This window comes from Miniopterus schreibersii (assembly GCF_964146895.1).
Source record: "Miniopterus schreibersii genome assembly, chromosome: 7".
In the NCBI taxonomy this organism is placed as follows: Eukaryota; Metazoa; Chordata; class Mammalia; order Chiroptera; family Miniopteridae; genus Miniopterus; species Miniopterus schreibersii.
The window spans coordinates 451,481-475,464 of NC_138108.1; the positions used below are offsets into that span (position 1 = coordinate 451,481).

Genomic DNA, 23,984 nt, shown 5'->3' on the forward strand with positions numbered 1-23,984 from the left:
CGGAGGCGCCGTAGGAGTCGGGTGCGTCCTTAGCAACGGTTAGCGCGGGCTTCCCGTTTGAGCTCGCTAAGTCCCGCCCACAGGGGCCAGTGGTTGGCCTATGGGGCCTGTCAGTCGGCGGAAGTTGCTCTGCGATTGGCCGCCAGGCTGGAGGCGAAGAACGGTTTCCTCGCGGCGGGTGGAAGGCAGCTCCGCCGGTGTCGGTCGTCGGCTGCAGGTGAGCCCCTGCGCTCGGAGAGGCGGCCCTGGGACGCGCCTCCCCCGAGCGCCCGTCCCCGCCGCGGCCGGCGCCCCGCGGTGCGGGCGCGGGTGCGGGCGCGGGTCCGGCCCGGGTGGCGGCGCGTCTCCCCGCGGCCGGTGGTGCCGGGCGCGGCCTCCCGGGTCCTCCGCGGCTCCGCCTCGCCCCCCCCCCCCCCCGGCGCCCGGTCCTGCCCCGGAGCCGGCGCGCGCTTCCCGCGGCGTTACCGCCGGGCCTCCGGGCGGCGCCGGCGCGGGGCCCGGTCCCGCTGCACCCCGGGCGGTGGGGCTCGCGGCGCCTTCGGGGACCGCGGAGGGGCGCGGCGCCGTGGTGCCCCCGCGTCCCGCCGCCCGGCGCCCGGCCCGGGCCGGCTTCTCCTGCGCTGCGCTCCGCCAGCCTTCTCGGCGCCGCGCCTCCCCTGTCTCGGCCGCCTCCTCGGCGGGTCCCGCTGCCCGCGCCCCGCGCCCGCTCTGATGCGAGACCTCCTTTCCCCGGCTCCCCCGCCCGCCCCGCCCCGGAGCGATCTCGGCGAAATGCGCGCCTGCTCTGGCTGCCCCCGCGCACGCGGGCCGAGCTCTGCCGGCTGCCCCAGGGGCGGCGCGCACCTCTGCCTGCGGGGTTCTGCTGCGAAGGCGCTTCACGCCCACGTGCCAGGCTCAGCTCTGCCCGCGCCGCCTCGAGGGTCCTGCGTGCACCCTCCGTTACCGCAGCCGTCGCCCCGGTACCGCTTGGGGTGCCAACCCCGGAGCCCGGAGGAAGGCGGGCGGTAGGGCGGCTTCGTCGGTGGCGCAGCGACCCTCGCCGCCTTCCCCTCTGCCGTCCACCTGCGGGCTTCCTCCCGGCCGCCTCCGCTCTCGGTTGCACAGCAGCGGTGCGGCGGTTGGAGCTCTCTGCTCCCTAGGTCGTGTTGTAGCCGCACAAAGATGGTTGCCTCCAGAAGTTCTCCCACGCGAGGAAGGAGCACGTTCCACGAAGCTCCCTGCAAAGCTGTCCTGGCTTCTGTTTGGTCTGAGCGGGGCCCCTCACACCTTCTGGGGTAGAAACTGGCAGCAGGAGTAGGATCACGCTAAGGCACCACGAGGGTCTCTGGGTTCAGCTTCCCACGGTAATCCCCCACTCTGCTCCCCAAACCACCCCCAGCCCCAAACTGCCATTGCTTAAAAGAATAAAAAACTATTCTACAAACCTAGGCCTGGCCTTACACATATTTCTGGTTGCTGCTCTACTCACACTTAAACCTGAGAGAAGGAAGTGACTTGAGGTGCTGTGATGTCAGGGCCTCTGCTCAGGCCAGAGGCCCTGGGAGGCTGTGGTCCCTGGGGCTGGGCTGTGCCCCAGCGTTGGGCTGGCCCCGAGGGACCACAGATGGTGCAGAAAGCGCAGAGGGGAAAGGATTTGTCTTCCCTGCATCCACTTCCTGGTTTATCAATTTAAGACTCTTCTTTTCATGAAAAGCATTTCTTGCCCTAACCCTCCCTTCACATTTTCTTCCTTTCTCCTGGTTCTTGTTACTTTTACAAAGTAAAGTTTTGTAACAATTACAATGTAGTCTGAGGCTGTAATCACTTTTCTGTGCTTTGTCTATAGGTTGGTTGTAGTAGAAAACTAGGATCATGTTATAGTTATTTATTGCAGAAATAATTAGTCCAAGTAGATGCTTACAGAAGGAAGCGTAAGCCCGTGACATTAAATGTTGTTACTTGAAGGAAAGCTGTGCATTCTGAGGGTTTCTTATACAATTTCTTTCTTTCTATCTTCCTACTCATTCAGCTGTTGCTTTTCAGGATTCCATGCTGGATGTACATGTGTGTATACAACGTCTCTGAATTTTCAGTGTATACTAGTTGACTCATACAAGAGGATAAATGCAGTATTAGTTGTCAATCATAACAGTAAAGTGAGCCATTTAAACCCACCACCCAAGTTCGGACCCAGAAGACCCTACGCTGTTGTGTCCTTACCATGCCAGCTTGTTGCTGGACTGACAGGAAACCTCTCCCTGAAGTTTGGATGATGCAGGCTCTGTGGGTCTTTTCGTGGAAAGTGCTCCTTCCTCTCATGGGACTTGCCCCGGCCCTGGGACTCCTCACTTCTCAAGACCCCCTGGCCCAGGACTCCAGGAGGCTTTTCTATACTGTAGTTACATAAGATGTCACCATTGGAAGAAACCCAGTGAAGGCCACATGGGATTTTTCTGCATTTTTTTCTTATATCTGCATGAAAATCTACAAGTATCTAAAAATAAAATGTTAAAAACATGAATCCCCTGTGGGCCCATCTCCAGACTGTGGGTCCATCTGTAGACTCTCAGCCTTGGCCTTATATTGCTATGTTTTTGGAAGCTCTGTGGGTGATTGTGGGTGCAACTGGTCGGACCCACCTGATTTGTGGCATCAGTAATGTTCTTCTTGACCTGCAGCCTGGTCTTCCCCATGGCCCTCTCCCACTCTGGTCCATTTCCCCTCTTTTTCTTCCTTCCCATCTCTTTCTGTGCATGCATCTTAAGAGCTTTTAGCAGGACTTTAGTTCTACTATCCTCACATTGTATGTTCTGACCCAGAGGGCAGTTGGGTGTGTGTCTTTTGAGGCTGAGCTTAACGCAGCCTTGGGGAGAATTAGTTGGTCAAACTGTCTTCACGTTCTCGCTTTGCAGGTGTTGATAAGGGTCCTTTTTTTTTCTAGTTGACGGTTGTCCCACAGCCTACGGTCTCCTGATGGAGGACAGAGGCTCGCCGGCCTTGGAAGAGGACTGGAGGTGCCTGCGCGGGGACTCGCCCTCGTTGGCGCCCACTGAGGGCCCTGCTGCGCAGGCCTCCCCCCAGCCCAGCAAGTCTGTGTCCTCAGCCCACAGGCACTTGAGCAGAAGGAATGGACTCTCGAAACTCTGCCAGAGCAGGATCGCACTCTCCGGTGATGACCTCCCTGTGTTCACTGTGGGCGTGTTGCCTCTATTCTTGCAGAGACAAATGTAGATTTAAGTGCACCTTGTGCGCTGGCTCTTCCTGCTGTGTCTGTTCTATGAGATTCTTAGGCAGGAAAGTCCTTTTCAGGCAGCAGTTGGAATTCTTTTCCATATTTCAGGGTCAATTAAAGCAAAATGCTGTCTCACTTTACTGTGTGGGGAATGCTGTCCCGGGCTGGGCTGTGTTGCAGGTGAGACGTGGGTGTGCTGGTTTAGTTCAGCTGGTACCTGCTGGCTGCACTGCAGGCTTAGGCCCTCCTGGACCCGGGCAGAGCAGACGGGGTGGGGACAGCCAGCTCACAGCTATGGTGGGCGGGGGTACTGGGGTCGCCTGGGAGCTGGGCCCCCACTGCCCACCTGTTCACTGACTTCTCCAAGTCAGCCAGAGCCCAGACACCCATGGGCCCAAATACAGTGAGGAAGAAAGCATCACTCTGCCTTTGAGGGGCTCATCATCTGGGGGGGAACTGCTTGAGGAGACAGTAGGGTGCACCCTTGAAGTTGGGTGGTCCTGGAACACAGGGATGTTAGGAGAGATTGCAAGGAACCAGAGGATGGGCTGCAGGTAGGGAGGAGGGGTCTGGTCCTGAGGAAGGAGCAGTTTGACAGAGCGGGGCTGAGGGTCATGAGGCAGCCACCTCTCAGGACTGGGCTTCAGCCAGGTGTGCTGGCCCAGGGACGGGACATTAGGGAGCAGAGGCAGAGCTGGCATCACAGTGTGTGTCCTGAGGCGCAAGGCAGTGGAGCTGACCTTGGGTTTTTGGTCTGGTGAGGCTACTAACTGAGAAGGTGGGGGCTCCTCAATGAAGGACCCAGAGGTACAGGAGGGTGACTCTGGTGGTTTTTGAGCCTCTAGGGGAGGCTGGCAATACTGAGATGGGGGGCAGCTGCCGGAGTCTGGAGGGGAGTAGGGGATCTGAGGCTGAGCCTGGCAGTGGTGAGAGGCCAGGAAGGGGAGGGGCAGGGCACTGTACTGAGGCAGGCACTGTAGGAGGCAGGAGGCTGGGGTGGAGCCGGGGAGCCACTGGAGGTATTCCTAAGAGCATACTTTCTGGAGGTGAGGGGGAACCAGTTCAGCAGAGTGGAGGGAAGGAGACAGCAGGTAGCACTTGAATTAGTCACTTTCTGGCAACAAGTGACAGGGCAGTAGCTGGGCTGTGGGTTCTGGAATGATGGACACGACATGGAGAGCGCCCCTTGGCTGGCTGATGGGCAGAGACCTCAGTGTTATTTGCAGGGAAGTGTTGAGGTCTGAGGGACACAGCTCTGCTGACTGGAGCCCTGGAGTGCTTAGGTGGGCTCAGGACTGTCCACATGTGAGTCAGCTGCAGGCTAATTTATTCCTTTTGCAGGGTTGGGGGCCAGGCTGTGGGCTTCCTGTGTTTAGGAAGTGAGCTCCTGGCAGCCTTGGGTCTCATGCTTCCTTTCTTTTCTGTCCAGAAGACAGATGGAGCTCCTACTGTCTCTCGTCACTGGCTGCTCAAAATATCTGCACAGGGAAAGTGCAATGCCCAACCACAGCCGAGCAGGCGGACCCGGCTGGGTCTCTGGGCAGCACATCCTGCTGCTCGCTGCTTCGCGGCTTGTCCTTGGGCTGCTCCACGCCCCTGCTCCCGGCCCCCGCGGGTAACCCCAACAAGGCTGTCTTCACCGTGGATGCCAAGACCGCAGAGGTATTTGCTGTGCTTTGTGCCGCAGCGTGGGGTTGGGGTCTGTGCCTTCAACCTGTAACCTCACTCGGAGGTATTTGCGTTTTAAGTGTGATTAGAAAACATTTGGTTTTACCTCTATGGTAACAAAAGGAATGTGAATTCCAAGACCTAAATGTGACTCAGTCAAACACACGGACTCAGGGAGAGGACAGGGCCTGTTATTTCCTCATGCTTGCGGGAGTATTGGCCCAACTGAAATAAGAACGGTGCTTATGTTTGAGCTAAACGTGTTGGCACGAACGCTCGTGTCTGTGTGCAAAGAGGTGGAATGCTGGAAGAGTTATGCGTGTCCACCGCTGCCTCCTGGTTTCGACACGCCCATCTTGTCTGGGATGTTCTTGTTTCCACTCGGTCAGACACAGAGGTCCCAAGGTGTCACTGTGTGAGCCTGCCTACGGTGATGGAGGGGAGAGGATGGGTCTCCCCCCTCGCGGGTGCCTGGGTCATCTTCTTGCTGTTCCTGGAGTCTGAGGGTACTGCTGGTGATGCTGGCGCCTTCTCTCCACCACATGCAGATCCTGGTTGCCAATGACAACGCTTGCCGGCTCCTGGGGTACAGCAGCCATGACCTGATCGGCCAGAAACTCATGCAATTCTTCCTGAAGCCGGACTGCGACGTGGTGGAAGCGCTCAGCGAGGAGCACATGGAGGCCGATGGTCACGCTGCTGTGGTGGTTGGCACAGTGGTGAGTGTGGGCTGGCTGCCAGCCTGGGGAACAGTGGGGAGAGTAGTGGGGGGGGGGTGGGCGGGGACACCACAGGAACAGAAGCTGTGCCGCTGGCCTAGCCTGGCGCTGCTTGTGCAGAAGCCGGCCTGACAGCACCTGCAAACCTGCAGGCTCCACCTCAGGGTCCTGAGAGAGAAACGTGCTGTTTGGTGCTGTTGGGGGCTGGCCCGTGGGACATGCCCAGTCTGGACGTTGATGGGTTGATCTGCGTGTTAGATGCTGGGCCTCAGGCATAGGAAGAAGTTAGACAGAGCCCACTATACCCGAAAAGTTACCCGTTTTAGGGACTTACGGTTGAGAAGAGGAAGAGACGCAGCACGTGTTGTGTCTTTCTGTGAGAAGGTACAGATACTGCTGATAATGGGATCTAGTCCTCTGGTAGGACACGCACTCAGGGATCGTCAGGTTCAGTGGCAGAAACCTTGTCTGCACTGTGGTTGATTTCCCAATGACAGGCAGGTGAGCAGAGCCTGAAAGCACCAAGTGCCTGGAGTGGGGAGGGCCTGGAGCTGGGGGGCGGCAGGTGCAGCTTGTCCCTGCTCACAGGTGGAGGTCGTGAGCCGCAGCCAGGAGAGGATCCCGGTGTCCGTGTGGATGAAGAGGGTGAGGCAGGAGCCCCGCCTGTGCTGCGTGGTCGTGCTGGAGCCTGTGGAGAGGGTCTCGGCCTGGGTGTCTTTCCAGAGCGACGTGAGTTTGCACAAGCCTGACCACACATCTCCTCCCCAGCATGTCACACACACCGTTCCCTCTGTGGGCCTCTGGGCAGCAACAATGTTGGGGTTCTGGAGGGTTGTCCCCATCTGCTGAGCCCCTTAGTAATCATGCCCTTGAGCAAGGAGCCCTATCTCACCGTGCCTGTTTCCTCATCTGTAAAATCAGGATATGAGTGTATCCACTCACGGGATTGTTTTAACACTTCAGTGAGACGGCACAGGTAAGGCCCTCAGGATGGTGGCCGCGTGCAGGCCGCATGCAGGTGTGAGCTGTGGACGCGATGTACACTCGCTGAGGGCCCCTGCGCTGCGCTGGGCTCTGCAGATGCCTCAGGTTGAACAGCCGAGGTCCGTGTGGCCGGGGGAGCCAGCCGGCCTGGTAGAAGCCCACGTGTGCCTCTTGCAGGAGGAGTAGCTGGAGGGTGTCACAGGCTCGGTGAGTGTGGGCTGAGGTACGAGAAGCTGTTGTCACAGTGCTGGCTTCTCCTCCAAGGGAACCATCACCTCGTGCGACAGCGCCTTTGCCCATCTGCACGGCTACGAGTGTGTGGACGAAGTGCCCGGGCAGCGCATCACAGACCTGGTCCCTTCCGTGCAGCTCCCTGCCCCTGGCCAGCCCGTCCCCCCGGTGGGTCCCTGACTCCTGCCCTGGCTTCCCGGGAGGCAGGAGGGAGGAGGAGGTGTGGGGCCCTGGACGTTGGGAAGCCCCATGCCGGGCATGCGGTAGGTGATCTAAAGCAGAAGAGACCCAGGGCTCGGCGCACGGGGTGTTTGCTCAGTGGTGCCTTTCTTTCAGAGTCTCAGGGTTCAGAGGTCTGTCGGAAGAGCCAAGGATGGTGCCACGTTCCCCCTGAGCTTAAAGCTGAAACCTAAGCCCAGTCGCAAGGAGGTAGAAGCCGGGCAGGCTGCTCCTGAGCGGGGCTACTCAGCGTCCGTCTGGGTGTTCTCCACCATCAGTGGCCTCATCACCCTCCTGTCGGATGGGACCATCTATGGCATCAACCACAGCTTTGCCCTGATGCTGTTCGGTTACGGGAGGGCTGAGCTCCTGGGCAAGGTGGGCCTCTGTGTGGCAGGCCACATCCCCCGTGGGGAAGCTGGTCTATGTCCCACGTGAGGGTGTGCGTTCGCCCCTGGCACCGTGCTTCCACATTTCTCATCTGGCTGCCATCTTCCGGGGGGCACGTCGTCCGAAAGGAGTTCTCTGCTCACGGCCCCACTTGCCCACTCATTTTTCTAGACCCCATGTTGAGTGCTCTGACCCCCTAGACCATCTCCAGAGCCTCCCCAGGAGAGGGAGGGGCTCTGGCCTCAAAGCCCCCGTCCTGAGTGGGTCTGGCCTGAGATCCGGGCTGGGGTCTGTTTCACAGCCATGGGCATGAGCTGTTGAGCCTGTTGTTGGGAGGAAGGTGTGTCTGTGACCTTCCCTGGTTGGGTGTTCTTTCAGTTTCTTGAAGGTGGGAGATGGGAGTCTCTGTACATCAGGGGCCAGGCGCTGGGGGTGGTCACCACCCTTGTTCTCACCCCAGACTGCTGAGTGGTCCTATGTCAGTTAGTGCCCAAGTGGCAGTCATGTGTTCTGGTCATAAATCATCCCTTTGAGCTGAGTTTTAAATGGGATGGCCCATTCTGTCCCACATGGTGTCGGCTGGGGTGATGTCCTCCCCAGGCTCATAGTTTAGTTGAAGTTAGTACTCAGTTGGCATGATTTTTGGACACTGGATCCCGCAGGAGCGTTGAGGTTGGCAGGTCCCTCAGAGTGTATAGGTGGGAACGTGTTCTGGATTCACACGGCCGAGGGCATCCTGAGAGTAGGGGCTGCACACAGGTTCAGAGAAAGTGTCCATCCTTGCAGTCCTGGGCCCGAGACCCTCACACTGGGGCCACGGCCAGCAGTGCAGGCCCCTGCTGAACCCCAGGGGTTGGTTTCCTGCTGCCCAAGGGCCTGTGCCAGGACACATGCAATAGGAAGCTTGCAAACATTGGCTCCCAGGCCTGGGAAGAGCATGGGCCCAAGGCCAGACATGGCTCAGAGAGTGAGTGGGTGTTGGAGAACTAGCTTCAGAGTGTGTTTTCTCTCTTTTACAAGAAAAAGGGGAAAAGTCACAAATTCCATGTTGAGCATCAGAGGGGTCTCCCTCACCTAGAGGATGACATCCCAGAGCCGGACACCTTGTTTCCACCCCCCAGGAGGGGTGGTGGGTGGTCCGGCAGGTCAGGATTCTCCTGGTTCTGAGTGCTGCTGTTTGTTTTCTAGAACATCACCTTTCTGATCCCTGGTTTCTACCGCTACATGGACCTTGCATACGACAGCTCCTTACCACTGCCAGACCCGGTCAGCCGCCTGGACATGGGCAACCCGAGTGGGCCTGGGGATACCACCATGGACCCCCTGCAGAGCTGGACCACGGCCAAGGGTGAGCTTGGGCCACCTTCTCTCAGGGAGCCTGCCTGAGCCTCCACTGGGGACAGGAGGGAGCTGGGGCCTGGGAGTGCCAGTTGGGATGGGGAGTGAGTGAGGATTGTGTGCGTGGATTCCGTGTATCTCTGGGCCTTCAGGGTTTCCTTGGGACAGGACACGTCTGTGTCCCACTAATGTGGCAGAGGGTAGGACCAGAACTCCCCCATGTGCCTGTCTGTCCCTGTAGGCCGTAAGTAGGACACTGTAGCTATTGCTGTCTCTTGGAAGTGGATTTATGTAGTTTTATGTAGTTCGAGGTTGAACTGTTGTAGCCTATCAAGTTAGCCCGAAGTTAAAGTCACAGCAGGGTTTCTTCATCATGTTAACCACTGTACTTTTAATTTTTGTTAATCTCCCCCCCACCCAAGGATGAGATATTTATTGATTTTAGAGTGTGGGGAGGGGGGGGATAGAGAGAGAGAGAGAGAAACATCTATTTGAGAGAGAAACATCGACCCGTCGCCTCTCGTATGCACCCTTACGGGATGGAACCCACCACCTTTGATGCTCCGGGTGATGCTCCAACCAATTGAGCCACACCGGCTAGGCCCACTGTACTTTTAATTTAACATTTAAAGTTATTCCCGCACCTGCCCTGAGTGCCACTCTGTGACTGTGTTAGTGTCTAGTGAGGACTGAGAGCTCGCAGCTCCTTCCCTGAGGGGACCCTGCTCTGGACCTTGGCTGTGGCAGTGGTGCCTGGGCTTAAAGAAGCAGGGAAGGAGTGGGGAGCCCCACAGCCTCCTGGGTTCTCACCTTCCCTTGACAAGGAGCGAGAAGCTGTACCCAGTTCTGCCCACTCCTGCTCCCTGGCTGCCTTCTCACTGCCCTTAGCTGGCGGGTGGGGAGAGTAGCAGGAGTTGGGTGGCAGGGCTGTGGGGGTCATCTTAGGGATGGTGGCTTTTATCCCGAGTCAGAGCGGAACTCTTGGAGGGCCTTGGGCCGACTCTAGTGTTAGTGGGATCATGCTGGCCAAGTGCAGGGCCCAGGACAATGCAGCAGGGTGGGCAGAGGGTGCTGGCCTGGACTGGGTATCTGTGGGGTGGCCAGAGGTGGCCGCATCCGGGACAGGCTGCGAATATGGGGCGGGTGGAATTTAGTAGGTCAGGTTACCCCAGCCCCACTGGGACATGAGTCACTGGGACATGAGGAGCTTCATCTCAGCAGGGTTGCCTACAAACGGAAAACACTGTTTTTGCTGTTGTCACTAATCCAGGGGTTAATGTCGTGCTGGCTGGTGATCACATGCTGACCCCAGACAGGACCCCAAAGCCAGGGGGAAGCCAAGAGGCCGTCAAGGGGACCCGGGCCCAGGTGGACACTGGAGCCCAGCTTCCTTCTCCCCTCTCATCCCCACCCACTCCTGGGTAAGTCCTCTGGAAGGTGCAGGTTGCCTGGTGCTCCCCAGCAGCCTCTGTGTGACAGCCCCATTTCACCTGGAAGGAAACATTTATGTAGGTTCCAGGGAACAGATAGAAGCACAATTTTCTCATTTTAAAAATTGTATGAATTTGTTCTCTTTGTGTGTGTTTAAATGGAAAGGTACTCTATTTAAAGGAAGTACATATTAGGGAGTTTGGAAAATTTAGAAAAGTAGGAATAAAAAGTCCCCTATTCATTTATCACATTCTATTGTATACAGCATTTTGGTGTGTTTTCAACCAGTTTTCTCCCTAAAAATCTGATGCATAACAGGCAGTAATGTGCCACACTGGGTGGGGGTGGGCCTTTCTGCTTTGCCCAGGACTCGGTGCCCTCACTGCCCTGGGGCCTGGATGCAGATCCTGGGCTGTCCCTGAGCTTGACCTACGCATTCCCCGTGTCTGGGTTCTCTTGATCATTGTGTCTGGGAGATTTATCCACAGTGTTGTGTTTTTCAGTCTTCTTGAAATTATTTTAAAAATATGTAATATGTGAGTGAACGTGTATTTTTTGAAAGTACAGAAGAATATTGGTAACAAGTAAAAGTCCCAGTAACTGTCTCCCAACCTCCTCCGGAGGGAACCGCTGTCAGCAGTTGTCGCCTTCGAGACTGTTTCCTGTGCAGCGGGGAAACTGTGTGCTCATGTAGAGCGGCCCTGTTCCTTTGACAAAATAGATCACTGTGTGTGTGTGCTCCCTGTGCACGTGCACATACGCACACACTCATGTACACAAATGGACCACACCGTGCATGTTGCTCTGTGTGCGTGTACCCATATGCACACACTCATGTACACAGCGGCTGGGCCACCCGGAGGGGTCTCGACCCAGGTCTCCCCTCAGTTGACCTGTCTGTACAGTGTTAGCCTCTTCCTCAGTCCCCACCCCATGCTGAATGGGCTCGTGGGCTGCATTCCAGCTCTTCGGAACCAGCTGACCCCCACGCCAGGCCCTGCTCTCGCCAGCCTCGTGGTCCTTCCATTGGCTATCAAGTTGGATGGTATTTGTGGCCAGTCACTGTCTAATTTCATGCGGGGTCTGAAATGCTCCAGTCCCTTCTCCCTTTGCTCCTGCCCTCCGTGAGCCTTCAGCATGTGGTCTCATATTTTCTGGCTTTGACTGATTAATCGTTGCTCAACCTGTGATTAGCTGGAAATATGTTGGTGCTTTATTTTTTAACTTAATTACAAAATTTAGTTGTTTTTTTTTCTGTCATAAGTTTATTTTGTTAAATGCTTTGTGTCTCATAGAGGGAAATTCATGTGATCTCTATTTTTGACTCTTGTGGTTCCTAAGTAACTGTGTTATCTGTATTATAATCCCCAGGGTGGACAGCATTGCAGAAGGAAGCCCACCAGCCCAGGAACGGCCATCGCCTGAGGACGAGCGGAACATTCCAGAAGGAAACCCACCAGACCATTGCCAGCTGTCATTGCCTGAGGACCAGCAGGACACTGTCTTGGAGAAGCAGGAACCCACAGGAACAGAGAACCTCAGACAGGAGCTTTTGGGGGGAAGCAGGTCTGCCTCAGTGGACACACGACAGTTTGCTTCCTGTGAAGATTCTGAAATGCTGACCCCGGCTGAGGACAGCAGCCAGGGTGAAGTGTGTGGCCTGTCCCAGGAAGCACAGCGGGGGTGCATGGGTTCAAGCACTGCGAGCAGTTCCATCCATCTGGCTGATGCCACGGGGCAGTCGGCAGGGGCAGGCCTCCTGGTGCTGCACCCGGGGTATGGAGCTGAGCGGAGCACGCCCCAGATGAGCCTGGCTGTGGTCCCCAGTCCCTTGGGTCCCTCAGGATCAGCGCAACACTTGCTCTCTATGCCTACTTTGGAGGAGCAGTGGCCGGGAGTGCAGGATGACAGGGAGGAGCTGCAGACTTGCTTACTAAAGGAGCGGCTGTCCAAGTCGCGCTTTGGGGGACCTCGCGGTGTCACCTCTGTTGAGCTGATCCCGGCCGAGCCTACCCACTTTTCCGCCCCTGTGTCGCTGTGTGACCTGGGAGGCAGAGACCTGTATAGTGGCCACTCGGGCAGCTCCTCAGCCTGCTACGCCCTAGCCACAGACCTCCCGGGTGTCCTGGATGCAGTGGATGCCCCGGAGGCCGATGGGAATTCGTTTTTCTGGAACTTGAAGGACGTGCTTTATAGCGAGTGGGCAGACCGAACTTCTTCCAACTGTTCCTGTGCCTCTTCTGAGCTCTTGGGGACAGCCTCCCCTTCGCTGGCTGGCTCCGATGTAGATGTGAGCGCTTTGCACGGGCACAGGGCAGAGGTGTTGGACGACAGGGAGCTGCTACTGCTGACTGGCACCTATTTCAATCTTGGCGAAGGCCGGCAGTTATGTGAGACCCGTCTGGGCCTCAATCCAACAGAACCGTCTGACACCTCAGCATGTGATGATGTGAGTAGCAGAGAGAGTCCTGGCTATATCCTTCCCAGGTTGGGAGCTGGCCCCGCGGACGCATGCCGGTTAGAGGAGCCCAGGCCGGGCATCCAGGCCACCTCCACACCTGTGAGAAGGGACATCTCGGTGACACCCAGAGCCACCAGCCTGCAGTGCAGGATCCAGGAGGGCACCTATGTGGGGAGCTGCTGCCACCGTGATGGCTCACTGCTGAGTATGTCCTGGCGGGGGGCGGGGGGCAGTTGGGGCGCCAGGAGAGTCCCTGGAGCGCAGGGGGTGCAAGGCGTCCTCCCTGACAATAGTTTTGGCAGAAGCAATGTATTCAAGGACCTGATGTCACAGCTCACTCCTTGCATATCAGGATGACAGTGGGGTTTCCCGGGCAGGACCCCAGCCCTACTGGGGCTGCAGAGCGAGGCGATCTCTGCCTGGCTCTGCTCTGGGAGGGTGTTGGGACCCAGCCCCTTCACTTGCCCCTTTGAGGGTAATTGTTTCTTTTTTTTTAATCCTTACCTGAAGATATGGTTTTTATTGATTTTTAATTTTTTTTTCTGAGAGAGAAACATCTATTGGTTGCCTCCCATACATGCCCCAACCGAGGATTGAACCTGCCACCTAGGTGTGCGCCCTGACTGGGAATCAAACCCACCACCTTTTGGTGCAGGGGCGACGCGCCCACCAGCCCCCAGAGCTGACTTTCCTGGTAATTGTCTTAACGGCTGAACAGGTCACGTTATTTTACCCAGTTTGCCGCTGGTTTTGTGTTGTTGATTCCTAAGGCTTTTTTCCTCAACTTTGAAAGTGTATTTGAGTAACACACTTCATTTTTAAAAAATACTTGAAAATATAAACGAAAATAAAATCAAATCACCTGTAAACACCCCCACTCCCCATAAAAACCTTTTGTTAGTTGTACCCCGAGGCTGTGAGAGGGCAGACGTGCACATATGCACATACCCACACACACATACGTACACACATATACACACACACACACATGGAGTGCCCATAGTTAGCGTAACTCGGGGGCCCACAGCCGGCCCCCGTGCTGCTGCTGGGTTGTTCACATTCCCCCCGAGGCAGAGCCTCTCCCGTCAGCATGTTCAGGACAGGTTTCCAGGCTTTTCCGAGTCGGTAGGTGGCTACAGGTATCCCTGAAGTGCTTCCCTTGGCCTCTGGCTGCCATGAATGTGCCAGGCTGCTGGCCCTGCGCCAGGTGGAGGTGATGCTGCTTCTGAGCTCGGCTTTTCCCAGGTGGCCCCTGCCCCTGCCCTGGATGCTCTGATGGCTCCGTGCAGCCCAGTGCATGCTCGTTCCATCATGACGCTGTTGCTGGGAAGTCCGCAGAGGGATGTGCATTCTCGCCCCCCCTCAGGTATTCAGTTTGAGGTGAAGCGGGTGGAGCTCCAAGGCCCTGCTCCCCTGTTCTGCTGCTGGCTGGTGAAAGACCTCCTGCTCCGCCACCAGGCCTCGGCCACGCGGACCTGTCTGCTGCTGGCCAGCCTGCCCAGCTCCTCGCACTCGGCGTGTGAGCATCCTGGGCCCAGCCCGGGGGAGGTGGGTGTCTGCGCCGGCTCAGCCTTAGGGTCACCTCTCTGAGTGGAAGTGTCTTCCTGTCAGCATCTCTCCCTGTTTCTGTCTGTCTTCTAATGTCCTACGTGTTAACCCACATGTAGTATTTCAAATCTGGCATGCCCATCTGCAGGGTAGGTGTGAACATGCTTCCATGTGTGTCCAGTTTGGCTCTTAGGCTGGGTCCCTGTGGGCACGGGAGGGGTAGGCCCCCCAGGGCTCAGGGACTGCTTACCCCACAGCTGCAGGGGATGGTGGGGTGATGGGCCCACCTGCTGCCGCCTCCTTTCTGTTGGTTGGGTGTGGTCCCTCACGCCTTCCTTCATATGTGCAGGTGCTCCGAGGCAGACCGTGGTTTGAGGAGTCCCCCAAGGCTGGGGAGCTGGAGGGGCTAGCAGCCTGTGAGGGCGCATACTCCCACAAGTACAGCACGCTGAGCCCACTGGGCAGCGGGGCCTTCGGCTTCGTGTGGACTGCTCTGGACAGGGATCAGAATAAGGAGGTGCTTGGGCCTTTGGAGGGAGGTGGGACTGGGCCACCTCGGGTAGGACTCGGTGGGTAGGAGTCCTCCGTGTGCAGCACGTGTCCACCCTGTGCGGGGTCTGGATGCCCGGAGGAGGCCTCTCCCCGCAGTCAACATGCTCAACCCTGGCCGTCTGCTTGCTGCTTCAGACTCACCGCAGATGGCACCCATGTCCCTTCATGCACCAGGCTCAGACCTGCAGGATTTCTCCCCCGGCCCGGGGTCCTGGCCTTTCACGTATCCCACTGCTGGATGAGCCTCAGTCCCAGGCCTATTGGGAGGTGACTGGTAGTTGCCTGTGCGTTTGTCACTTGGGGACAGTGCCTCCCATCCCTTCGAACACTGCCCTGTGTCGTGTGCCCAGCCTGCTGAATCCCAGGAGGGCCATGCTTATTGGACTTTAGCAGAGTTGTGTACCTAGGCTGATGCCGTCAGGAGTCTGCATCTGTTTCCTGCTTCTGACAGCTGTTTGGTGGGTCCCTTGTGATTTTCTGGATGAACAGTTGTTCCTCTGGGTCATGACAGTGGTCTCTCCTCTGTTTGTGTCTCCTGAACCTCTCTTTTCTTTCCCTCCTGTCACCGGGCAGGACCTGCAGAGGTGAAGTGACAGGTATGCCTCCGTCTCCGGCTGTTTCCCCACCCATCGCAGATACCCTTGTATTTCCTGATGAGTACCTTTTGTTTGAGGAGATTTTGTTTTCAGTTCACTGCATTTTTTTTTAAGAATGAGTGTTTTATGAACTGTCTTTTCAGCACTTGCTGAGAGCACCACGTCCTTTACTGATACGGTGTTTCCTTTACCGATAGAATGAATCAGGCCTCGATGGCACTTTCAGGTTCTTTTAATGCCTTGCTGAATTTGGCTTGCCCATGTTTTATCTGTTTTTTTTTTTCATTTATATTTATACACCTTTGTCACAGTTACGGGAGGCCTGCATGGTTGGCACTGTGCGTCGTGCCTATAGTGTCAGTCTGTCTGCGTGTTTCTGCGGCTGGCAGTGTCCCCCTGGCTGTGTGAATTCTGTTCGCTCTTTTTTTCCCTGGACTTGCTAAAGAACTGTCCATTTTACTCATCAAGTGTTTGTCTTGTTTCTTTTCATTTTCTTCCTTACTTTCAATGAGTTAATGCTGCTCTTTCTCTAGTTTGTCGAATTGTCCAGGGTCTTGCTGAAGTGTGGACCAGGCCTGGCCTACGGTCACTGCTTGCCCAGTGGCTCCTTCAGCCGTGTGTGGGCACTCACTGCAAGGTGACCATTCAGCAACTTACAGGGTTTGCTTTCCTTATGAACAGAATATTTTTTGTTACACTTTCTAAGAGACTCATTCATTGTACTCACCCCTTTTCTTACACTGATCTTGTCATCAACCTTGCTGAGCTCTGACTAGTCTTAGAACCCATGTGGACAAGGGTGTTTGAGTATTTTCTGGTTCTCAGGCATCTGGTTCCATTTTCTTGGCCTGGACATCTGGTCCTCAGTTGAGAAGTCAGGGTGAGATGGGGTGTTCTGGGGAACACCTGCTCCCAGGTCTCTGGGGCCTCCCTTTCCAGTGAGGCTGTGGCTTCTCAGCCCCTGGGCTCGGTGCCATCCCATCCACCCACCGCATGTGTCCTTGTGCCACAGAGTTCATTACCACATTATTTCACATCCCTGGGGGCTGAGGGAGGAACACGTGGGGGCCCCATCTGCTGCCGTGAGCCAGTGTGGTCACCAGGTCCCATGGGGCTGCTCCTCCCCTCTGCTCTCCTTGTAGGTGGTGGTGAAGTTTATTAAGAAGGAGAAGGTGCTGGAGGATTGTTGGATTGAGGACCCCACACTTGGGAAAGTCACGTTGGAGATATCGATCCTGTCCAGGGTGGAGCATGCCAACATCATCAAGGTGGAGCCGATTCTCGTCCAGTGACGCTCTGCTGGAACTCACGGGAACGTCCTAAACCGTTTCCAAGGCATCTGGGCAGTGTTGGACTGGGTTGTCTCTCCCCAGGTCCTGGATGTATTCGAGAACCAGGGCTTCTTCCAGCTCGTGATGGAGAAGCATGGCTCCGGCCTGGACCTCTTTGCATTCATCGACTGCCACCCCAACCTGGATGAGCCTCTGGCCAGTTACATCTTCCGACAGGTGACACGGCCCGAGCCATGTGGGGAGCGTGGGCTGGGGTGCTTGGTTCTGGAGGCTGCAGAGATCAAGGTTCACACTCGGTCCTCTCTGGGCTGCATCTACCCCCCTCAGTATTTGAGAAAAGAATTCTGTGGTTGAAGTAGAGAAAGTGAGTGAGGGAAGGTAGGATGACGCCAGACACCACCCTGGAATGACTGGGGAGGTGGGGTTAATGACGACAGTATCTACACACACAGAATACCCACACCAACCTCAGTGTGCGCCAGCAGCTCTCAGGTCCAACACAGGTTTGTCCCGAGTGCTGCTCGTGACCAGGAAACCACGCTCACCTGTGTGGCAGGGATTGTTCTGGTGCCCACGCGGTGTGGCTGTTCAGGTTGGCTCACGGAGCACCCACTCTAAGGCATATGTGCAGCAGGGTGTCCTGGAAGGGCTGTCCCAGGGCCAGGGGATGGTGGTGCATTACAGTAACATTACCCTTCCAGAGCACAGGCTATCGCCCTGGGCTCCTAGAAACAGAGCCTTTTCCAGTGGAATGGCTCTGAGTCCATGTGGCTGAGAGTCCGCACACCTTGGGGCCAGTGTGGCTGCCACTGCTCCTTGAGAAGCTGTGAGAGCCCTGAAGTAGGAGTTTGGGGACATGGGTCAGTGCTCAGCTCTGCCCCTACACTGCTGTGTGAACTCTGCTGAACCCGGTGGCCGGACTTGGGCTTTCTCTGGGGCCACTTCCCATCAGTGCCCAGCCCCCACACACTAAAGTGCCACCACGTGTCTGTAGCTTCCGCTTGGGGGCTGTGTCCTTCCTCCCAAGGTGGTCGGGCTTGGGCGATGAGTGAGTAGATGTCTGCTGGGGAGGTTTTTCAGTGGCGCGGAGACAGGACATGAGAATCACGTGTTTGTGTGGGAGAAGCAGGCAGCGGGAGGCCTGGTCTCAGTGACACAGGCAAGGAGCCCGAGGTCTGCGACTCCCCCCAGTGCCCGTGGCCACGGAGCTGTGTCAGGCGCAAAGGGGGCCAATCTCATGCTATGTCCTCATCACAAGTAACAAGAACGATGCCGTTTGTAAGGAGTCGCGTGTTCCCGTTGCTGGCCTGTCGGGGTGACGTGAGCCAGCCAGGCGAGCACACCGCCGGGAAGCGCTCTGCCTCCGGGTCCATTGGGTGTGTCTGTGGCAACCCGTCTTTCCTGTCACTGTTCCATTATGAGTTAGGGACCGGTTTTTTCTCTGTTCTTTTTTTGCTCATCAGTCCTTGTTTTAAATGCGTGTTTTGCGTGAACTGCTCTGTAAGCAGCCCTGTGCCCCCTGGTTTCAGCTGGTGTCAGCGGTGGGGTACCTGCGCTCGAAGGGCATCCTTCACCGCGACATCAAGGACGAGAATATTGTCATTGCCGAGGACTTCACCATCAAGCTCATTGACTTTGGCTCCGCTGCTTACTTGGAGAGGGGCAAACTGTTCTACACCTTCTGTGGGACGATCGAGTACTGCGCGCCTGAAGTCCTCATGGGGAACCCGTATGTATCACACTGCAGGGCCTCGGCATTGTGAATTTGAGGTGGGAAAAGTGAGTGTTGAGGAATAAAGGATGGTGTTTGGAAAGTGGGCAGGTGGGCAAAGGAAGGTTGGCCGGGGAAGCTGGGCAATGGGTACAGGGCTCCCTACATGATTTTCTCAACTTTTACGTGTGTAGTTTTATACAATTAGAAGTTAAGGAAAAGATAAAGGAATCCCAAAAGATGGGACTCTCCAAATAAGTGAAGAGTCTTCTTTAGTTGGGCTTATTTTGACGACAGGAATAATAATCTAGTCCCATGAAGTATGTTGGGTTGGCCATCCATAGAGTAGGGAATCAGCAACAGGCAGCACCATGTGGAGACGGTGCCTTGGCCAGAGGTGCCATCTCGCTGGGAGAAGCAGATCCCTGGGGTGTGGGCTGCCCTGGTGTCTGTTCAGGCTTTTTGTCCACAGCAGGGTGGGGGTGCTAAATAAACCACCCCATCACCTCTGTGCACATCCAGAGCCACAGACAGTGACACAGGGAAGGGGGATCGGGGTTGCCCACAAAGAGCCCTGGAGTTGAGATATAATTTGGTTGCCCTGGCAGCTGCCCGAGCACCCCGGCTTTGCGTCTCCTTCCTTTTCTGGCACATGCCCGACACTGAGGATGTGGTCAGGAGCACAGCGAGCCTCACTGGGCAGCATTTTGGGTGACCAGGGACTCTGGGCTCACGTGCCTTGACTGGGCCGCCTCATGCTGCGTGCTTCCTTTTGTCAGATACAAGGGGCCGGAGCTGGAGATGTGGTCGCTGGGAGTCACACTGTACACACTCATCTTTGAGGAAAACCCCTTCTGTGAGCTGGAGGAGACCATGGAGGCTGCAATAAATGCCCCGTACCTGGTGTCGCAAGGTGAGCAGGGCCGCAGCCGGCATCCCTCCCTGCCTTCTGTCTCCCAGAGCTGTTGTCACAGCTGACGCCTCACCCTCTCTCTCTCCACTCCTCTCATATTTGATCTGAACAGGATGATCAGAATCTGACTTTAAAACATCACAATAATTCTATTCGTATGAGCTTCCCCTTTGGATCACAGGGCCGGTCTTCTGAGAGACAGACCTTAGCGCTTGTGGGCCTGGCCATGGCAGTGACCATCAGTGGGGAGGGGGGACAATGGAGGGACTCGACCCCCAACAGCTCCGTGGAAGGAAGCCTAGGGGTGTCACTTACACCTTGAGCTCCCCATAGGCCAGCAGTGTGAGCTCCATTTGCTTCTGAAGTGAGGACCAGCACAGGGAGGCAGATGTGGGCTTGTGGCCGGAAAGGACTTCCCGATTCTTCAGCTGGCCCACAGGGTTCTGAGGTCCCTTCCAATCTTGACCTTTTGTGATTCCACAGTCGTCACTTATTGTTACAAGTACTGAGGTGACAAGTGTCTTCATGCGTGAAGTCTGTGCCTTGATTCTTTGCTTGGGTAGGAAGCCTGTGTCTCAGTCGCTCAGGTGGCCACAACACTCACACAGACGAGGGGCTCAAACAGCAGACGTTTACTTCTCAGTCTGGAGGCTGGGAGTCCGAGGTCTAGGCGCTGGCCCGTTCAGCTCCTGGTGAGAGCCTCTTCCCATCCTGTAGACGGCAGCCTGGTCTATGCGTCCTCACGTGGTGGAGAGGGACAGAGTGAGCTTTCTGGCCTCTCTCCTCATAAGGGCGATAACCCCATCACATGGGCCTCATCCAGTTACCCTGGTAACCTCCCAAAGGCCCCTCCTCCTACCATGAGGCAGGGCTGCGGCATGGGTGTTTGAGGGGTGACAGCCGATAGTGGCCCAGGAGAGGACTGCAGGGCTTTGCTGACCTCTGGGTCCTAGGACTCCTGTGCTGCCTCCCTGCCCTGTCCTGTGACACCAGCCCTGTCATTCTTGGCTCTACACAGCCAGAGCCCCCGAGAACAGGCCATGGTTAGGGACCTCCATGCATTGAGTGATGGAGGCAGGATCTCAAACTCCTACCTCTCATTTCAGAGGTGACAGGTGGCTCTTGCAGCCTTTCTCAAAGTGCAGCTGGAGGCCACGTGTGCCCCAAACCCTGAGATACTAGTTAAAAATGGGGGTTCCAGGGCTATCTCCTGCCCAGTCGGAGGTGCTCATGGGGGCAGAGAGGACCTGTGGTTTTGAGATGCCTTCCACTTGACCCTAGCCTGGACCACTGATGGTCTCCCAGCCCCATGTCTAGGGCGGGTTTTTATGTCCCCAGATCTCATGAACCTCATGTCTGGGCTGCTGCAGCCTGTCCCCGAGCAGCGCACCACCTTGGAGAAGCTGGTCACAGACCCCTGGGTGACACAGCCCGTGAACCTTGCTGACTACACCTGGGAGGAGGTGTGTGGAATAAATAAGCCAGGTGAGAGGCGTGGCCTGTGAACCAGGGAGGGCAAGGAGCTTCCCCAGGCTGCCTTCTGGGTCCATGCTGTCCTGGGTTTACACCTGTGGAACAACTGGGGCTAGGTTCAGCTTCAGAGGCCCTTGAATGCCACCAGGTTCAGAGCTTGGCTGTGGGCCATGGAGGGCTCGGGGAGTGCCCATGGGAGCCTGTGACGATGTGGCACCTACAGAGGGGTCGAGGGCTAGGGCTTTAAGAACCAAGTGCAGTTGCAATGGTTTGAGGGAATGATAAGGCCACAGACGAGTGCAATACCCTGGGGCTCCTGGCTGTTCAGGAGGCTCCTGGCCACATAGCAGGCAGGAGCAGCCGTGAGTCTTGTCACCACTGCTCTGAGCAGGCAGGCCCAGCTGGTGTTGATGGCTCTGGGCGTGGAAGCCCTGCAGCACCTCAGCAGTCCAGGAACTCAGGGGCTTTGCCTGTTGGGTTTTGAAGGGTCCATGTGATGTCTTTGGCTCCTAGGAATTCTTCCAGAGAGGAGCAAAGTGTTTGAGAATCGTGTGTTGTTAGCATGTGATAAAACATCATCTTCTTTCTTCAGAAAGCGGAGTCCTGTCCACCGTGAGTCTGGAGATGGAGAGCAGGAGCCCCAGTGAGGCAGCTCAGCAACCAGAGCCAGGGGCGCCCCCTAACAGGCCCCGTCCATTCAGGGAAAGTAATCCTCAGGATGGAGCCCAGTTCACCTAGAAACTCATGAGTTTGATAAATGCTAGAACAAAAGCCAGTGGTGCTATATCATTTCAGGTTTATAAAGGAGACATGGAGTTCATTTCTCTCGTGACCTTGGAACACTGCAGAGTCCAGTCGAGTTTCGTGCTGTGAGCTGAAAGGCACACAGGCCTCTTCAAACTCATCCCTTCTGTACACGTGCATATGTCTTGTTTCCTCTGACTCAGTCTATGCTCATCGCATAGGTAGAGCTTATAGAACTGATGACCAGGGTATTTCATTAATTTATTTCCTTGAACATTTCCCAAATTAAAGCAATTTTGTTAGTAAAAAATTACCGACTTGGACTGTATGAATTCTTGGACAACGCCAGTGTGGGGAGCACTGGAAAGATGTTCAGCTTCAAGCAGTTTGGGGGGGGTGGTCCCTCCCCAGGTGGGAAGCTCCGCAGCTTGCTCAGTCTAAGGAGACTGGGAGTGTGTGTTCTCAAGCACTTCCCTTGTGTCCATGCACAGCTTCTTAGGGTTGGCCCACCATCTGTCTGGACTCTGATGTCCACCCACTGCACCTCCCTAGCACCCACAGACATCCTGAGGCCAGCCCAGGTCCCCCTCTTCGATGAAGTGGGGCATCCAGCCCTGACTCACTGTCCCACTCTTGCTCAGGTCCCAGTGCCCCTCTGAAACAGTCAGCTAGCTTGCGCACATGAAATCCAGCCTCTGTTTTGTATCTGTTGGAGGGGAGGGAGTGGTCAGGGGTAAGGGGAAACTCTTTCATCCCCCACCCCATAGCAGGAAAAAAAAAAACCCCAAACCCAAGACCCCTCCACCTTTTTTCCCACGTCATTACTTTCTGCAGGTTCCAAGGTTCCTGCTGCCCAGAGCCCTCAGTAAGATGCTGGGAGCCAGGCTGCCTGCAGTGGTCCTGTGCTGTTTCTAGTGCTCATTTAGGAACCACTCACTATGTTATTTTAGATGTTCAGATAACAGTTCACTGTATTTTCAACAGTTAGGACATGGGACTTCACCATCTCCTTCCTTTTAGAAAGTGCTGCCTGAGTCCTTTTGCCATCACAAGAGGCTGATGGGGTCTCCTCCTCCATCAGGGACAGGAAAAGCAGGGTTTTAGGTCTGCTTTTTAAAGTGTGTAGGAAAAAGTTAGTGATGCTTACTCTTCAGAATTCAAATGCATTGCTTTATGTTCTACAAACTGTTTTCAAGAGTGGAAAACCCCAAACGTTTATCCTCATAGTGCTGATGATGCTTGAAACACAAGAGAAGCTACAGAATGTTTTCTTCAGAGAGGTGAGCAATGGGCTGATGCCAAGTCCTCGCTCTCCAAGGCTTCCTCCTTTATAAGAAAGAATAATTAAAACCCATCTGACTTGATGGTGGTAGAAGCTCTGATACTTTGAGTGTTCTTCGCAGAAAGCATCAGGGTAGAAAAGTTCTGAGCCTGAGGCTGACACATTTTCCTGTCCCATGTCCCAAGTCTGAGTCCAGAGAGCAAAGTTTTCAGAACAAAATGAAGATGCTGTCGACTTTTAGAGCAGTTCCTACCCCGCAGCGGCCCCTTTACTTCCAGTGCTACTTAGGTTCCTTGATTCTTTCAGGGTGTGGGGGTGGCACATGGGATTTTTTTAGGCTTTGGGTGTAAAAGCATCACCATGACTTACTTTGAGGTGCTGACAGATGAGTGTCTTAAGAGAGATTAACCTGCCTTTTCTTTGATAAAATCCTTGTTCAAAGAGATACACCCTAGCACCCAGCCCAGGGCCTGGCAAAGAGCAGATCCCCTGTAAGCTGGATCCACGTGAGAGTCAAATCCCTCTTCTCAGTTCAAGAAACGCTTGTAAACGGGGGTGTGGTCTTCCAGTGGGGCTCAGGCTCACTCACCGTCGCCCTTTAGGGAAGATGCGTGGGCGCCATGCCCGAATCAGTGCAGGTCTAGCGTGAAACTTAGAGCGGACACGGTGACGGGACAGCCCGCGGTGTCCTGGCCTGACTGGAGGCCAGAGGGCGGGAGGAAGAGGCGAGGCCACTCGGTCAACAGCAGGGCGGAGCTGACCACAGGCTCGCAGGCCGAGGGCGCGGGCCCGGGACCGCGCACGGCCAACAGCCCGGTGCCAGCCCCCCGCGCTCCGGGCCCCGTCCCCGGCGCCCCCTCGGCCTCCACGGGCGCCGCCCCGGGAACCCGCGTCTCCTCCGGCTGTCGGCCGGCGGGGCCTTCACCGCCTCCGCCCAGGAGGAGGCCGGCCCGCGGGGGCTGCGAGCCGAGGGGGAGGCGCCGCAGTCCCCGGGCCCCGAGGCCGACTCCGGAGCCCGGAGCCCGGGCGCGTCCTCGGCGTCCCCGCCATAAGCACCGCGGACACCGGCCCTGGGCCCAGCCGCCTCGTCCTCCCACGTGCGGCGGCCCGGGAGGCCGGTCCTCGCGAGGTGGCCGAGCCGCGCGCGGCGGTCTGCACGCGGGGGTCCTGGAGCCCGGGGAGGGAGCCGTTCGCCCGCCGAGCTCGCGGAGCCCTCGGAGA

General features: G+C 56.3%; 1 protein-coding gene across 1 annotated transcript; it reads left to right on the forward strand.

Annotated features, from left to right (window-relative positions):
- The first annotated feature begins 24 nt into the window (after positions 1–24).
- On the forward strand, positions 25–23,929 carry PASK (PAS domain containing serine/threonine kinase). Its single transcript, XM_081142218.1, is given in 19 exon segments — positions 25–146; positions 149–217; positions 2,921–3,148; positions 4,641–4,873; positions 5,428–5,598; positions 6,187–6,327; positions 6,847–6,981; positions 7,150–7,410; positions 8,611–8,770; positions 10,031–10,181; positions 11,563–12,857; positions 14,019–14,200; positions 14,550–14,717; positions 16,491–16,616; positions 16,722–16,856; positions 18,170–18,369; positions 19,131–19,264; positions 20,603–20,749; positions 21,330–23,929. Coding segments are annotated over 19 exon segments (4,128 nt in total). The 5' UTR covers positions 25–100; the 3' UTR covers positions 21,476–23,929.
- The last annotated feature ends 55 nt before the right edge of the window (positions 23,930–23,984 follow it).